The 18,386-nt window shown below is 52.3% G+C and overlaps 1 protein-coding gene across 6 annotated transcripts in view; it reads left to right on the top strand.

The window, feature by feature from the left end:
* LOC119976212 (unconventional myosin-VIIa-like) overlaps positions 1-18,386 on the top strand; it is a 270,037-nt gene that overhangs the window by 131,439 nt on the left and 120,212 nt on the right. For all 6 annotated transcript variants that reach the window (XR_005462884.1, XM_038816529.1, XM_038816530.1 and 3 more), the window contains 3 exons: positions 7,575-7,658; positions 9,195-9,380; positions 15,254-15,460. Coding sequence is in view for 5 of the 6 variants with exons in the window: in XM_038816529.1 (XP_038672457.1) it covers positions 7,575-7,658; positions 9,195-9,380; positions 15,254-15,460 (477 nt within the window). In the remaining variant the exon portion in view is untranslated. The remainder of the gene's footprint in view (positions 1-7,574; positions 7,659-9,194; positions 9,381-15,253; positions 15,461-18,386) is intronic.

The following is an 18,386-nucleotide window of genomic DNA, read 5'->3' as shown; positions in this document are numbered from 1 at the left end:
GACCCTCTGACAGTGCAGTGCTCCCTCAGTGCTGACCCTCTGACAGTGCAGTGCTCCCTCAGTGCTGACCTTCTGACAGTGCAGCGCTCCCTCAGTGCTGACCCTCTGACAGTGCAGCACTCCTTCAGTACTGATGCTCTGACAGTGCAGCACTCCCTGAGTGCTGACCCTCTGACAGTGCAGCACTCCCTGAGTGCTGACCCTCTGACAGTGCAGCACTCCTTCAGTACTGATGCTCTGACAGTGCAGCACTCCCTCAGTGCTGACCCTCTGACAGTGCAGCACTCCTTCAGTACAGACCCTCTGACAGAGCAGCGCTCCCTCAGTGCTGACCCTCTGACAGTGCAGCAGTCACTCAGTACTGACCCTCTGACAGAGCAGCGCTCCCTCAGTACTAACCCTCTGACAGAGCAGCGCTCCCTCAGTGCTGACCCTCTGACAGTGCAGCAGTCCCTCAGTACTGACCCTCTGACAGAGCTGCGCTCCCTCAGTGCTGACCCTCTGACAGTGTGGTACTCCCTCGGTACTGACCCTCTGACAGTGCAGCGCTCCCTCAGTGCTGACCCTCTGACAGTGTGGTACTCCCTCGGTACTGACCCTCTGACAGTGCAGCGCTCCCTCAGTGCTGACCCTCTGACAGTGTGGTGCTCCCTCTGTACTGACCCTCTTACAGTGCAGCGCTCCCTCAGTGCTGACCCTCTGACAGTGCAGCACTCCCTCAGTACTGGCCCTCTGACAGTGCAGCACTCCCTCAGTACTAACCCTCTGACAGAGCAGCGCTCCCTCAGTACTGACCCACTGACAGTGCGGTGCTCCCTCAGTACTGGCCCTCTGACAGTGCAGTGCTCCCTCAGTACTAACCCTCTGACAGTGCAGTGCTCCCTCAGTACTGACCCTCTGACAGTGCAGTGCTCCCTCAGTGCTGACCCTCTGACAGTGCAGTGCTCCCTCAGTGCTGACCCTCTGACAGTGCAGCGCTCCCTCAGTGCTGACCCTCTGACAGTGCAGCACTCCTTCAGTACTGATGCTCTGACAGTGCAGCACTCCCTGAGTGCTGACCCTCTGACAGTGCAGCACTCCCTGAGTGCTGACCCTCTGACAGTGCAGCACTCCTTCAGTACTGATGCTCTGACAGTGCAGCACTCCCTCAGTGCTGACCCTCTGACAGTGCAGCACTCCCTCAGTACTGACCCTCTGACAGAGCAGTGCTCCCTCAGTACTGACCCACTGACAGTGCGGTGCTCCCTCTGTACTGACCCTCTTACAGTGCAGCGCTCCCTCAGTGCTGACCCTCTGACAGTGCAGCACTCCCTCAGTACTGGCCCTCTGACAGTGCACGCTCCCTCAGTACAGACCCTCTGACAGTGCAGCACTCCCTCAGTACTAACCCTCTGACAGAGCAGCGCTCCCTCAGTACTGACCCACTGACAGTGCGGTGCTCCCTCAGTACTGGCCCTCTGACAGTGCAGTGCTTCCTCAGTACTAACCCTCTGACAGTGCAGTGCTCCCTCAGTACTGACCCTCTGACAGTGCAGTGCTCCCTCAGTGCTGACCCTCTGACAGTGCAGTGCTCCCTCAGTGCTGACCCTCTGACAGTGCAGCGCTCCCTCAGTGCTGACCCTCTGACAGTGCAGCACTCCTTCAGTACTGATGCTCTGACAGTGCAGCACTCCCTGAGTGCTGACCCTCTGACAGTGCAGCACTCCCTGAGTGCTGACCCTCTGACAGTGCAGCACTCCTTCAGTACTGATGCTCTGACAGTGCAGCACTCCCTCAGTGCTGACCCTCTGACAGTGCAGCACTCCTTCAGTACAGACCCTCTGACAGAGCAGCGCTCCCTCAGTGCTGACCCTCTGACAGTGCAGCAGTCCCTCAGTACTGACCCTCTGACAGAGCAGCGCTCCCTCAGTACTAACCCTCTGACAGAGCAGCGCTCCCTCAGTGCTGACCCTCTGACAGTGCAGCAGTCCCTCAGTACTGACCCTCTGACAGAGCAGCGCTCCCCCAGTACTGACCCTCTGACAGAGCAGCGCTCTCTCAGTACAGACCCTCTGACAGAGCAGCGCTCCCTCAGTGCTGACCCTCTGACAGTACGATGCTTCTTCTGTGCTGCATTTGAGTGCAGCTGAATGATCTGCTTAAACCTCTGGAGGGGTCCCTAATGTTATAAGCCTGACTACCACGGCTGACAGAGTGATGTACCATCAATTGGACGCGAGACACGATGAAGGTCCAAACTTAGTCTTTAATCAGCTAGATGTTAGCCCGGTGGTCGACTACAGAGAAAGGCCGACCGCCGGGAACTCTGGGTACTTATACCCTGCCTCGGAGGCGGGGTCTACTAGCCTCTCGACCAATTAGTGAGCAGTCACATGACTAGTCCCAGCCAATCAGCCAAGAGGCACATGACCAGCTAGAGCCAATGGGAAACCAGTGCTCTGCACTAATGGCAGTGCACCCATTCATACCACCACATTCACCCCTTGTGGAGAAAGAAGCCGGGGGGGGGTGTTGTAAGGGGAAAAGAGAGAGGGGGGGGGCCGAGGACTGGTGGTATGAGTAGAGACAATCGAGAAGATGGGGGCTGCCCACTGGCTCGTGGCAAAAATGAACAAAACCGAATACAGTTGGGTGCAAAAAAATATATATTACAATAGAGTCCAATCAAGTCCCATGGTTGCATCAGATGGACACGATCAGCCTGTCGGGTGCCCGTGGTGTTCTGGTGGACCGTCACAGTGGAGCCGGTGATGTCGGGCCGATGGTCGTCCTTGCCTCCGGGAGCGTTGGTCGTAGATGTGTCTCCGTACACCGGGCCGGTGGTGGAGACGCTGTAATCGGAGGAGAGGGGGCATGTGCGCTGGGTCGTGGGGGCGCGGGGGGCGCTGGGGGGAATTGGGGTTGGGGGGGAGGTGTTGGTGCAGGGGAAGAAGGCCGCACGCCAGCGGGTGCCAGGTTCCGGAGCGAGACCGTATCCTGCTGACCGTCGGGATACTCCACGTACGCAGACTGTGGGTTGGCGTGGACTAACTGGAGTCGCTCAACCAACGGGTCGGACTTGTGCACCCGCACATGCTTCCGGAGCAAGATGGGCCCGGGGGTGGCCAGCCAGGTCGGGAGAGGGGATCCTGAGGACAACTTCCTGGGGAAAATAAGAAGACGTTCATGAGGTGTTTGATTAGTGGTAGTACAGAGGAGAGACCGGATTGAATGGAGGGCATCGGGGATGACTTCTTGCCAACGGGGGATAGGGAGATCTCTGGACCGTAGGGCCAGCAGGATGGTCTTCCAAATGATGCCATTCTCCCTCTCGACTTGACCGTTACCCCGGGGGTTATAGCTGGTCGTCCTGCTGGAGGCTATGCCCCTGCTGAGCAGGAATTGACGCAGTTCGTCACTCATAAATGAGGACCCCCGGTCGCTGTGGATGTACGCGGGGTAACCGAACAGGGAGAAGATGGATAGGAGGGCCTTTATGACGGTCGATATGGTCTTGTCGGGACAGGGAATGGCGAAAGGGAAGCGGGAGTTTTCGTCGATAACACTCAAGAAATATGTGTTGCGGTTGTTGGAGGGGAGGGGACCCTTGAAGTCTATACTGAGACGTTCAAAGGGGCGGGATGCCTTGATCAGATACGCTTGCTTGGGGCGGTAGAAGTGCGGTTTGCACTCTGCGCAGATGTGGCAGTCCCTGGTGACGGTCCTGACTTCCTCAACGGAGTAGGGCAGGTTGCGGGTCTTGATAAAGTGGTAAAAATGGGTTATCTCTGGATGGCAGAGGTCTGTGTGGAGGGAGCGGAGGCGGTCAATCTGTGCGCTGGCACAGGTACCGCGGGATAGGGCATCGGGACGCTCGTTGAGCTTCCCAGGACAATACGAGATATTGTAGTTGTACGTGGCAACTCGATCCGTCACCGCAAGATCTTGTCGTTCTTTATCTTGCCCCTCTGTGCATTATCGAACATGAAGGCCACTGACCGTTGGTCTGTGAGGAGGGTAAACCTCCTGCCGGCCAGATAGTGCCTCCAATATCGCACAGCTTCAACTATGACCTGTGCCTCCTTTTCCACCGAGGAATGCCGGAGTTTGGAAGCGTGGAGGGTCCGGGAGAAGAAGGCCACGGGTCTGCCCGCTTGGTTCTGGGTGGCCGCTAGAGCAACTTTGGACGTGTCGCTCTCGACCTGGAATGGGAGGGACTCGTCGATAGCATGCATCGTGGCCTTTGCGATATCCGCTTTGATGCGGCTAAAGGCCTGGCGGGCCTCCATCGACAGGGGAAAGGAGGTGGACTGGATGAGGGGGCGGGCTTTGTCGGCGTAGGTGGGGACCCACTGGGCATAATATGATAAGAAGCCCAGGCAGTGTTTGAGGGATTTGAGGGAGTTGGGGAGGGGGAATTCCATCAGGGGGCGCATGCATTCGGGATCGGGGCCCATCACTCCGTTACGCACTACGTAGCCAAGGATGGCTAGGCGGGCGGTGCTAAACACGCACTTATCCTTATTGTAAGTTAAATTAAGGATTTTCGCGGTTCGGAGGAATTTTTGAAGGTTGATGTCATGGTCCTGCTGGTCGTGGTCGCAGATGGTGATGTTATCGAGATACGGGAAGGTAGCCCGTAAACCGTACTTGTCGACCATTTGGTCCATCTCCCGTTGGAAGACCGACACCCCATTTGTGACACCGAATGGAACCCTGAGGAAGTGGTAGAGACGCCTATCTGCCTCAAACGCGGTGTACTTGCAGTCACTCACGCGGATGGGGAGCTGGTGATAGGCAGACTTAAGGTCCACCGTGGAAAAGACTTTGTATTTCGCGATCCTGTTAACCAGGTCGGAAATACGGGGGAGAGGATACGCGTCCAGCTGCGTAAACCTGTTGATGGTCTGACTGTAATCGATGACCATCCGGTTTTTCTCCCCAGTCCGAACTACCAGCACTTGGGCTCACCAGGGACTGTTGCTGGCCTCGATGACTCCTTCCTTAATGAGCCTCTGGACCTCGGACCCAATGAAGGTCCGGTCCTGGGCACTGTATCGTCTGCTCCTAGTGGCGACAGGTTTACAATCTGGGGTGAGATTAGCAAACAAGGAAGGGGGGTCCACTTTGAGGGACGCAAGGCTGCAGACAGTAAGGGTGGGAATAGGGCCGCCGAATTGGAAGGTCAAGCTCTGCAGGTTGCACTGGAAATCCAGGCCCAAGAGTGCCGGAGCGCATAGCACCCGGTGATCTGGACGGAGTACGAACCCGAGGCTAACTCGATCTTATGTTTGACTGGGTGGATGGGGAGCGCTTACCGTGTCGGGGTGGACAAAACTTTCCGTACTCCTGGAGTCTAGTAGGCATTTCGTCTCATGCCCGTTGAGCTGGATCGACGTCATTGTCTTGGCGAGCGTGCGTGGTCGCGACTGGTCGAGTTTGATGGAAGTAAGTCTTGGCGAGAGTTCCAGACCATCCTTGGTGGCAGAGTAATCACTGGCAGGGTCTTCCGTGTTGGCCCAAGATGGCGGCGCCCAGGACCCGCACGTGGAGCCGGGGCCCCAAGATGGCGGCGCCCAGGACCAGCCAGAGCCAATGGGAAACCAGTGCTCTGCACCAATGGCAGTGCTCCCATTCATACCACCACACAGAGTTCAGCTTCTGATGCCTCTGGGGCTCTTTTCATCTTCTAACATCTTTACCTGTTCGGGACACAAACATGAGGCTGGATTCTCCAGCCCCGCCTGCCGCAAGAACGCCCCGGGCGAGACACGGACAATGGAGAAGTCCATTGACCTTGGGCGGATTCTCCAGTCACCGGGCGGACAGGACGGAGAATCCCACCCACAGTGCCACCACTGCTAAGCTCAATTATGGCGACATTGTACCAGCTGAGAAGCTGCAGTGTTTGAGTAGATTGAGGGAGGGTGGCAGGGTGGGGGTGTGGTCTGTGTGTGTTTGGGGTTCTGTGTGTGGAGGTGTGATTTAGGTGAGGGTCTGCATGTGTGTGGAGGGGGAAAGCCTGTATGTGTTGGGGTGGGAGGGTCTGTGTGTGTATGTTGGAGAGCTGTTATTGAGGGGGAGGGCCTGTGTGTGTTGGGTGTGATTGAGGGGGAGTTTCTGTGTGGGGGGTATTTCTGTGTGGGGGTCGGCGTATGGGTGTGTTCTGTATGTGGCTTCTGTTTGTGTGTGTGGAGGGGGTCTGTGTGGGGAATGTGTGTCTGGGGTTCTGAGTGTGTGGGGGGATCTATGTGTTGGGGGGATCTGTATGGGGTGGAATCTGTGTGGGGGGGACCTGTGTGTGGGGGGGCTATGTGGGGGTCTCTGTGTGTGGGGGCTATGTGGGGGGTCTGTGTGTGTGGGGGCTATGTGGGGGTCTCTGGGTGGGGGGGCTATGTGGGGGTCTGTGTGTGTGGGGGTCTATGTGGGGGGTCTTTCTGTGGGGGGCTATGTGGGGGTCTCTGTGTGTGTGGGGGCTATGTGGGGGGTCTTTGTGTGGGGGGTCTGTGTGTGGGGACTATGTGGGGGGTCTGTGTGTGTGGGGGGCTATGTGGGGTATCTGTGTGTGGGGGCTATGTGGGGGTCTCTGTGTGTGGGGACTATGTGGGTGGTCTCTGTGTGTTGGGGGGCTATGTGGGGGGTCTGTGTGTGTCTGGGGACTATGTGGGGGGACTGTGTGTGGGGGCTATGTGGGGGGTCTGCGTGTGTGGGGGGCTATGTGGGGGGGCTATGTGGGGAGTCTCTGTGTGGGGGGCTATGTGGGGGTCTGTGTGTGTGGGGGGCTATGTGGGGGGGTCTTTCTGTGGGGGGCTATGTGGGGGGTCTTTGTGTGTGTGGGGGCTATGTGGGGGGTCTGTGTGTGGGGGCTATGTGGGGGGTCTGTGTGTGTGGGGGCAATGTGGGGGGTCTGTGTGTGGGGGGCTATGTGGGGGTCTCTGTGTGTGGGGACTATGTGGGGGGACTGTGTGCGGGGGGACTATGTGGGTGGTCTCTGTGTGTGTGGGGGCTATGTGTTGGGGTCTCTGTATGTGGGGGGCTATGTGGGGGGTCTCCTTGTGTGCGGGGGCTATGTGGGGGGTCTCTGTGTGTGGGGGCTATGTGGGAGGTCTCTGTGTGTGTGTGGGGGCTATGTGGGGGGTCTCTGTGTGTGGGGGCTATGTGGGGGGTTTCTGTGTGTGGGGGCTATGTGGGGGGTCTCCTTGTGTGCGGGGGCTATGTGGGGGATCTGTGTATGTGGGGGGCTATATGGGGGTCTGTGTGTGTGTGCGGGGGCTATGTGGGGGTCTGTACGTGGAGGGCTATGTGGGGGGTCTGTGTATCTGGGGGGCTATATGGGGGTCTCTGTGTGTGTGTGGGGGGGGCTATGTGGGGGGTCTCCTTGTGTGCAGGGGCTATGTGGGGGTCTGTGTGCGTGTGTGAGGGCTATGTGGGGGGGCTATGTGGGGGGTCTGTGTATGTGGGGGGCTATATGGGGGTCTCTGTGTGTGGGGGGGTTTCTTTGTGTGATGGGGGGTGCGCTAATTGTGGATGATTGGTCAGCATGAGTTGTAGAGTTGAAGCATTTTGAAGTGTTTCCCTTTTTTGATGCTTTGTAGATCCAAAGACGCGTTGAAGCTCAGAAAATTCGCTTTGCTGAGGACGATGTGCAGGCGAAACCAGAAGCTGACGAGAAGAAACGTGTATGAGTATTCCCTGACAACCCAGTCTCACTGACACTTTACTGAACAATCTTCGCTGTTCAATTCTTTTCACATAACTGCTGCCGCCATCCAGCCCTTGTCATCCCCCCCCCCCCCCAATGTCTGGTCAATGCAACCTTCTCCCCCACAGCAGCTTCAGGATATGTCCTCTACTCGAGCTCTGGTCCATTTACCACAGCGTGGCAAAGCTGCTCTACAGCCTTTGGCACTCTGACAGCTCAGATTAAAAAATGCCTAAATATTGGGGATTGCCTCGCTTTGAAGTGACTGATTAAATTAGAATTCCTTTCATGAAGTGCATGAATGTCCCTGTCTTTTGGTGAGCACAGAGTGGTTTTCTGTGGAACCCCAGCAGCCTCACGTCGAGATGTGAGGAAAGGATTTACAGTAAAGAATAAAAGCGAAGCCTTACATTCATATAGCACCTTCCACCACCCCAGGGCAGCCCCTTTACAGACAGTACCAGAAGCTCCGGGTTCATAGAATAATAGAATTTACAGTGCAGAAGGAGACCATTCGGCCTATCGAGTCCGCACCAGCTCTTAGAAAGAGCACCCTATCCAAGCTCACACCTCCACCCTATCCCCGTAACCCAGTAGCCCCAACTCACCTTTTTTTTTGGACACTATGGGGCAGTTTATCATGGCCAATCCACCTAACCTGCACATCTTTGGACTGTGGGGAGAAACTCCGGAGCACCCGGAGGAAACCCACACAGACACGGGGAGAACGTGCAGACTTCGCACAGACACTGGCAGGAATTGTTGGCCACAGAAGGAACGTGCATAACGCGGTTCAACAGGCTGATAATCAGCTCCGGAATTCTTCCACCACTTCCCCCACTATTCCCCAAAGAGGACAAAAAATATGGGAGTGAAGATATGGTTTAAAAAAAACTTGGTGCCGCTCGTTGCCAAGCGTTAGCTCGATGCTGTAGCTGCTGTAGGAATTTGTTTAGCCACCTTTGAAGAATTTTCACAAACACAAACAGAACTCGCTCTTCTTGCATCCCCTTAGAAGTTGCACCATTTAGATTTTATTGTCTCCCCATGTACTTGATATCCCCCCCCCCCCCCCCCCCCCCCACCACCACCCCACCACCACCACCCTCCAGCCCTGCACTGTAGTGTCAGCCTAGATTTCCATTCTGCTCAATTTTGAAGTTGGGGGGGTGGGGATCGGGTTGAGGGGGGGGGGGGGGGGGGGGGGGGGGATTTGAAGCAATGCCCTTTTTAAAGGACAATTCACTGCACTGGGGGTGGCAGTGAACAGTAGCTGTATGAATAGACCTTTGACATAAGTTAAACTGCGACTTTACCCATGAGGTGATTCCCAGGTGCCACACTCCTGGCAGGGGCTATAGGTTTGGAAGTGGGTTCATGGCACTCCCTTAGGCGCCGCTGTCCTCTGCAAAGTGAGCTCCCTTTGAGCGCCTTCGTAGTGCTGTGTCTGTTTCTCCCGACGTCCTCCGATTCTTCAGGTCTGTGCTAAATCTAAGCTCTGCTCTTTCTGAAGGACCACCTGACACGAATGGCCAAGATGGACATGGAGAATGAGAGGCGGCAGAGGGAGGAGTACTTCAAAACGCAGCAGGAGCCACAGATAGAGTGCCTCGATGAACTTGACATGGTGGACAATATCTTCGCCTTTTTGCCCACTGTGCTGGCTGGCCAGGAAGACCATGGCCCTCGGGGTTTCGAGGTAATATTGGCCATTTGGAGAATTGAAGCCAGAGTAGGTGCAGCGATCCCGAGCTGCCTGTGACAGGATTAGTCTGAGGGCAATGTGGGTCAAAGAGACAGGGCATCATTTTAACAAAGGTGTGTTTTTCCACCCGACGTTATAATTAAACCCGGCAGATTTTACAATCCATTCATTTGGGATCTTCACCTTATCACTGGGGACACTTTCAAGATCACGGGATCTCTGACTTTCGTCACTAAGGTATCCATCTACATTTCTGGGATAAAAACAGAAAATGCTGGATAATACCGCAGGTCTGTAGAAGGGTCGTATGGACTTAACTCTGTTTCTCTCTCCACAGATGCTGCCCAACCTGCTGAGATTTTCCAGCATTTTCTGTTTTTATTTCAGGTTTTCAGCATCTGCAGTACTCTGATTTTATTTTGCTGTCATGGGATGCCCGTCTGTATCACTGGGAACATTGTAGGCAGATGGGAAGGTGGTGGCCTAGTGGTATTGTCAATGGACTGGTGAGCCAGTAAACCCAGGGTAATACTCTGCTTCGAATCCCACCCTGGCAGATGGTGGAAATTGAATCAAATAAACATTTGATAAAACCCATTGTCGTAAAAAATCCGGCTGGTTCACGACTGTGGTTCAGGGAAGGAAACCTGCTGCCTGCCGTCCTATCTGTGACTCCAGATCCACAGAATTGGTTGACTCTTGAATGGCCAAGTTAATCATTCAGTTGTATCAAAACTGCTGCAAAGCCTAAAAAAAGGATAGAAACCAACTTAGGCACTGGAACTGATAACTGCAAACCCAACCCTGTCCACCCTGCAAAGTCCTCCTTACTAACACCTGGGGGCTTGTGTTGGGAGAGCAGTCTCACAGACTAGTCAAGCAACAGTTTGACATAGTCATGCTCACAGAATCATACCTTACAGGTAACCTTACAGGGGCAGCACGGTAGCATTGTGGATAGCACAATTGCTTCACAGCTCCAGGGTCCCAGGGTCGATTCCCGGCTTGGATCACTGTCTGTACGGAGTCTGCACGTTCTCCCCGTGTGTGCGTGGGTTTCCTCCGGGTTCTCCGGTTTCCTCCCACAGTCCAAAGATGTGCAGGTTAGGTGGATTGGCCATGCTAAATTGCCCTTAGTGTCCAAAATTGCCCTTAGTGTTGGGTGGGGTTACTGGGTTATGGGGATAGGGTGGCGGTGTGGGCTTGGGTAGGGTGTTCTTTCCAAGAGCCAGTGCAGACTCGATGGGCTGAATGGCCTCATTCTGCACTGTAAATTCTATGATTCTATGTCCCACACACCGTCATCACGAATCCGGGGTATCAGAGGTGGCGGCACAATGGTATACAGCGGGAGGGAGTTGTCCTGGGAATCCACTCCAGAATGCATGAAGTCTCATAGTTTCAGGTCAAACATAGGCAAGGAAACCTCCTGCTGATTACCACATATCGACCACGCTCAGCTGATGAATCAGTACTCCTCAATTTGAACACCACCTGGAGGAAGCAGTGAGGGTGGCAAGGGGGCAGGATGTACTCTAGGTGGGGGATTTCAATATCAATCACCAAGAATGGCTCAGTAGCACCACTGCAGACCAAGCTGGCCGAGCCCTAAAATACCTACCTGCTAGACTGGGGCATCTCTGTATCAATAGGAACACTGTCTGTCTGACTGGGATCTCTGTATCACTGGGAACACTGTCTGTATGACTGGGATCTGTGTGTCACTGGGAACACTGTCTGTATGACTGGGATCTGTGTATCATTGGGAATACTGTCTGTCTGACTGGGATCTGTGTATCACTGGGAATACTGTCTGTATGACTGGGATCTGTGTATCACTGGGAACACTGTCTGTATGACTGGGATCTGTGTATCATTGGGAATACTGTCTGTCTGACTGGGATCTGTGTATCACTGGGAATACTGTCTGTCTGACTGGGATCTGTGTATCACTGGGAACACTGTCTGTATGACTGGGATCTGTGTATCACTGGGAACACTGTTTGTCTGACTGGGATCACTGTATCACTGGGAACACTGTCTGTATGACTGGGATCTCTATTACTGGGAACACCATCTGTATAACTGGGATCTCTATTACTGGGAACACTATCTGTATGACTGGGATCTGTGTATCATTGGGAATACTGTCTGTCTGACTGGGATCTCTGTATCAATAGGAACACTGTCTGTATGACTGGGATCTGTGTATCACTGGGAACACTGTCTGTATGACTGGGATCTCTGTATCAATAGGAACACTGTCTGTACGACTGGGATCTGTGTATCACTGGGAACACTGTCTGTATGACTGGGATCTCTGTATCACTGGGAACACTGTCTGTATGACTGGGATCTGTGTATCACTGGGAACACTGTCTGTATGACTGGGATCTCTGTATCAATAGGAACACTGTCTGTACGACTGGGAACTCTGTATCAATAGGAACACTGTCTGTATGTCTGGGATCTCTGTATCACTGGGAATACTGTCTGTATGACTGGGATCTCTGTATCTCTGGGAACACTGTCTGTATGACTGGGATCTCTGTATCACTGGGAATACTGTCTGTATGACTGGGATCTGTGTATCACTGGGAACACTGTCTGTATGACTGGGATCTCTGTATCACTGGGAACACTGTCTGTATGACGAGGATCTCTGTATCAATAGGAACACTGTCTGTATGACTGGGATCTCTGTATCACTGGGAACACTGTCTGTATGACTGGGATATCTATTACTGGGAACACTGTCTGTATGACTGGGATCTCTGTATCACTGGGAACACCGTCTGTATGACTGGGATCTCTGTATCAATAGGAATACTATCTATATCACTGGGATCTCTGTATCAATAGGAACACTGTCTATATGACTGGGATCTCTGTATCAATAGGAATACTGTCTGTATGACTGGGATCTCTGTATCAATAGGAACACTGTCTGTATGACTGGGATCTCTGTATCAATAGGAATACTATCCAAATCACTGGGATCTCTGTATCAATAGGAACACTGTCTGTATGACTGGGATCTCTATTACTGGGAACACTGTCTGTACGACTGGGATCTCTGTATCACTGGGAATACTGTCTGTCTGACTGGGATCTCTGTATCAATGGGAACACTGTCCGTATGACTGGGATCTCTGTATCACTGGGAACACTGTCTGTATCACTGGGATCACTGTATCACTGGGAACACTGTTTGTATGACTGGGATCTCTATTACTGGGAATACTGTCTGTATGACTGGGATCTCTGTATCACTGGGAATACTGTCTGTATGACTGGTATCTCTGTATCAATAGGAACACTGTCTGTATGACTGGGATCTTTATTACTGGGAATACTGTCTGTATGACTGGAATCTCTATTACTGGGAACACTGTCTGTATGACTGGGATCTATTGTGTCACTGGGAATACTGTTTGTATGACTGGGAACTCTGTATCACTGGGAATACTGTCTGTATTACTGGGATCTCTATTACTGGGAATACTGTCTGTATGACTGGGATCTCTGTATCAATAGGCATACTGTCTGTATGACTGGGATCTCTGTATCACTGGGAATACTGTCTGTATGACTGGGATCTCTGTATCAATAGGAATACTGTCTGTATGACTGGGATCTCTGTATCACTGGGAATACCGTCTGTATGACTGGGATCTCTATTACTGGGAACACTGTCTGTATGACTGGGATCTCTTGTATCACTGGGAATACTGTTTGTATGACTGGGAACTCTGTATCACTGGGAATACTGTCTGTATGACTGGGATCTCTATTACTGGGAATACTGTCTGTATGACTGGGATCTCTGTATCACTGGGAACACTGTCTGTATGACTGGGATCTCTATTACTGGGAATACTGTCTGTCTGATTGGGATCTCTGTATCAATAGGAATACTGTCTGTATGACTGGGATCTGTGTATCACTGGGAATACTGTTTGTATGACAGGGAACTCTGTATCACTGGGAATACTGTCTGTATGACTGGGATCTGTGTGTCACTGGGAACACTGTCTGTATGACTGGGATCTGTGTATCAATAGGAACACCATCTGTCTGACTGGGATCTCTATTACTGGGAACACTGTCTGTATGACTGGGATCTCTGTATCACTGGGAACACTATCTGTATGACTGGGATCTCTGTATCATTGGGAACACTGTCTGTATGACTGGGATCTCTGTATCAATAGGAACACTGTCTGTACGACTGGGATCTCTGTATCACTGGGAATAGTGTCTGTATGATTGGGATCTCTGTATCACTGGGAACACTGTCTGTATGATTGGGATCACTGTATCAATAGGAACACTGTCTGTACGACTGGGATCTCTGTATCACTGGGAATAGTGTCTGTATGATTGGGATCTCTGTATCACTGGGAACACTGTCTGTATGATTGGGATCACTGTATCACTGGGAATACTGTCTGTATGACTGGGATCTCTGTATCACTGGGAACACTGTCTGTATGATTGGGATCACTGTATCACTGGGAATACTGTCTGTATGACTGGGATCTCTGTATCAATAGGAACACTGTCTGTATGACTGGGATCTCTGTATCAATGGGAATACTGTCTGTATGACTGGGATCTCTGTATCACTGGGAACACCATCTGTATGACTGGGATCTCTATTACTGGGAACACTGTCTGTATGACTGGGATCTCTATATCAATAGGAACACTGTCTGTATGACTGGGAACTCTGTATCAATAGGAATACTGGGCGAAATTCTCCCCCCCCCCACGACGGGTGGGAGAATAGGGGGAGGGCCTTCCCGACTTTTTTGACGCCCTCCCGCTATTCTCCCCCCCCCCGCCGAAATCCCGACAAGAATCGCTGCCGCCGGTTTTTTACGGCCGGCAGTGATTCTCAGCTGTTAGAAGGGCCGAAGTCCCAGCCCTTTACGACCTTTTTACGAACGGCAAACACACCTGGTCCTGCCGTTCGTAAAAACGTCGTGACAAACTCGCAAAAAATAACCATGGCACCGATTGGCACGGCAGTACCACGGCCGTGCCAAGGGTGCCATGGGCCCGCGATCGGTGGGCACCGATCGCGGGCAGCGGGCCCGATGCCCGCGCACTATTTGTCCTTCCGCCGCCCCGCAGTATCAATACGCGGGGCGGCTGAGGGGCAACCCGGCCCGCGCATGCGCGGGTTTCGCGCAAAAACGCGATGACGTCACCCGCGCATGCGCGGGTGGAGTCTTCCCACCTGCGCATGCGCGGCTGACGTCATATGACGCGTCAGCCGGCGCTAACTCCGGCAAGCGGGCTTAACGATTTTCGTTAAGCCCGACTTGTCGGAGCCTCCGACGTCGGGCTGCTAGCCCCGACCGGGGACCAGAATCGGTCCCCGGTCGGGAAGGGGCGCGATGCCGTAAAACCCACCCGGGTTTTACGGCAGTTTTACGATTTCTCCCGTTTTGGGAGAATTTCGCCCACTGTCTGTATGACTGGGATCTCTGTATCAATAGGAACACTGTCTGTATGACTGGGATCTCTGTATCACTGGGAATACTGTCTGTATGACTGGGATCTCTGTATCACTGGGAACACTGTCTGTATGACTGGGATCTCTGTATCACTGGGAATACTGTCTGTATGACTGGGATCTCTGTATCAATAGGAATACTGTCTGTCTGGGATCTCTGTATCAATGGGAATACTGTCTGTCTGACTGGGATCTCTGTATCAATGGGAATACTGTCTGTCTGACTGGGATCTTTGTATCACTGGGAACACTGTCTATATCACTGGGATCTCTATATCATTGGGAATACTGTCTGTCTGACTGGGATCTCTTCCTGTTGCTCATGCTCTGCACTTCTTTTCAGGACTTGGAAGTGAAACAGGAGAAATTGGAGGAGTTTGATTTGGATGACACCTCTCTCTCCTCTGGGTCTGATGAAGAGGACGATCTTGCCCAATACACCTTTCCAAAATATGCTGCTACTTACTTCCAGGGGTCCTCCACACACACTCATATTCAACGAGCTCTTCGTCACCCGCTGCTCTTTCATGAAGATGATGTTGATATTCTAGTAAGTGAATTCCTCCCATGTGGGAGAGAAATTGGCTCATTGGCTTCAGGGTGACTGCATTCATAAAAAAGACCTATTTTTCTCAATGCAGTCAGTTAGAACACAGGTCAGTGCACAGGACTCATGGGGCTGTGTACTTTTAACAGAGAGTATTTGTGTTAAGGAGATCGTCACGGGAGACATCCAGACTGAATGCATATTATTTGCATTTAAAATTCTACATTGACAACAAATAGTATTTGTATCGTGCGAAGTATCACGAAGGAGCCTTCTCAAATAACAAAGAGGTTTATTGGAAACAGCAATCAGGTCTAACTATATCTAACTGGGCAGCACGGTTGCACAGTGGTTAGCACTGATGCTTCACAGCTCCATCGTCCCAGGTTCGATTCCCGGCTTGCATCACTGTCTGTGTGGAGTCTGCATGTTCTCCCTGTGTCTGCGTGGGTTTCCTCCGGGTGCTCCGGTTTCCTCCCACAAGTTCCGAAAGACGTGCTTGTTAGGTGAATTGGACAACCTGACTTCTGTCTCTCTGTACCTGAACAGGCACCGGAAAGTGGAGACTAGGAGCTTTTCATAGTGATGGAACCATCAATTCACCAGACACGTGTTTCCGATATGAATATAGGCTTTAATCTACTTACTACAGAGCCAGCCTGGTACCCGTTGATGAACTCTCAGTGAACTGCAGGCTGACTCTGGACAAGGGTATTTATACAGCAGCACAAGGGGGAGGAGTCATGGGCGGAGCCAAGGGTGGAGCCCTGTACAAGCTCCTGAGCATTCCCAGAGCTACTCCCCCTAGTGGTCGGGTTACGCTACTGCGCTTACAAAGATACAGTGCGAATTACCATGTTATATTCACCACACACTGTAACTTCATTGCAGTGTTAATGTAAGCCTACTTGTGACAATAAAGATTATTATTATATACAGGCACAAAGGTATATCATACAGGTCTTGATTTCTGGGTCCATACTGCCTGGTCCCCTGCTCCCAGGGCCGTGTGCTTCCCCATTGGTCATGTTCACGTGGTCCTGCGTGATAGGTCCCAAGCGGGTCACGTAGCCAGTGAAAGATCGCAGGGTGATATGGTACAGCCCTTCACAAAGTCAGTCTGTCAGAGGACATCTTAGGCTTGGTGAAATGCCTCAGTTCCCCAACTGGATCCCCCACCAGTGAGGCAATGTCTTTGTCAACTGCAGGAGGTTGTTTTGCGGTCTTGACAGGTTCGCTGGTGGTGCACCCCTTTCCAAACCCCTCGGGCGCAATGGGAGGGGCCTCCTCGACCCTTGCTTCAGGCTCCACCAAAGGGTTGCTGGTAGTGCCCACCGGAACCACCTGTTCAGTCATTGGAACCTCTGTGCTCCCTATGTCTACATGCTTCTGCACTCGTCTCCCTTGTAGGTCCATCAGATATAAGTCATGACCAGATTTTGCCACAATTTTCCCAGATATCCTCGATGGACCAGGTGCAAAGTTCCTCACAAAAATGATATCTGTTGTCTTTCACTGAGTTGTGATACTTTTGGGCGGCTTGCATCGCCTCCACCCTCCCTACCAAGTTGGGGAACACCAGGTCCAACTGAGTACGAAGGCGCCAACCCATCAGTAGCTCTGCTGGTGTGACCCCAGTAGTGATGTGAGAGGAGGAATTTGAGGCACTGCAGCCGATTTGGTTGTTTTTTATCATTGCAGATTTAAACATTTGCACTGCTCTTTCTGCCATGACATTCAAGGCTGGGTGATAAGGATCTGCACGAGTGTGCTGGGTGCCATTAGTCTGAACAAAATGTTGGAACCCCTAACCTATAAAATCTCTGCTACTGTCAGAAACCAACACCTCTGGAAAGCCGTGAATGGTGTAAATGCGTCTCAGGGCTTCGATGGTGGCTGCTGAGGTTCTTGACCCCATTTCCTGGGCGTCCAGCCACTTGAAGTGGGCATCCACCAGTATCAAGAACATTCTTTCTGAGGGCAGCACAGTGGCACAGTGGTTAGCTCCGTTGCCTCATGGCGGCGAGGTCCCAGGTTCGATCCCGGCTGTGGGTCACTGTCCGTGTGGAGTTTGCACATCCTCCCTGTGTCTGCGTGGGCTTCGCCCCCACAACCCAAAAGATGTTCAGGTTAGGTGGATTGGCCACGCTAAATTGCCCCTTAATTGGAAAAAATAATTGGGTACCCTAAATTTATATTTTAAAAAATAACGTTCTTCCTGGGAAGGGGCCAGCGAAATCAATGTGTAACCTTGTGCATGGATAGCCAAGCCACTCCCATGGAAGCAGATGAGCCGCAGGTTAATGATTCACAGAAGTCAAACTGACAAACAGGTTCTCAATATCTCTGTCGGTACTCAGCCACCATTTGTGGCTCCTGGTCAACATTTTCATCTTAGTCTGGCCAGGGTACACACTGTGCAGCTCCTGCAGCAGTGACTCTCTTGCTGGGGACGGTACCATCACCCAGCAACCTGATCTGACTTGTCGTGGTACCGTCCAATTCGAACCATGTAATTCACGTTCGAGAGGAATATCTCGTGTTGAGTCCAGTTCCTGATTTGGGCTGAAGAAACCGGCAGGGTATTCTGAAAATTTAATCTGAGGACAATCTTTTGTGGCACGGGCGACAGTGCCAGAGGGAAGGAGAGCCTACTCATCGGCATTGGAGATCTGTGTCCCCGGTCAATGTTGGAAATCACAGCTATAAGCCACCAATAGCGAGGCCCACCTTGACACCCCGGTGAAAGCAATAGGTGGAAGTGGTTTATCCTCGTGGAGTAGCCCTGGTAGTGGCTTGTGGTGAAACAGAGGCCATACACATATAGAGTGAATTTTTAAACACCGTGTATTTCATAGCTAGGCCCTTTTTTACAACTTGTGCATACTTTTGTTCTGCATTGGTCAGTGTTTGGGAGGAAAGACATGGG

The sequence above is a fragment of the Scyliorhinus canicula genome, chromosome 13 (genome assembly GCF_902713615.1).
Source record: "Scyliorhinus canicula chromosome 13, sScyCan1.1, whole genome shotgun sequence".
Lineage (NCBI taxonomy): Eukaryota > Metazoa > Chordata > Chondrichthyes > Carcharhiniformes > Scyliorhinidae > Scyliorhinus > Scyliorhinus canicula.
Note: the sequence above shows the minus strand (reverse complement) of the source record. Positions and strands in the feature narration are given on the sequence as shown.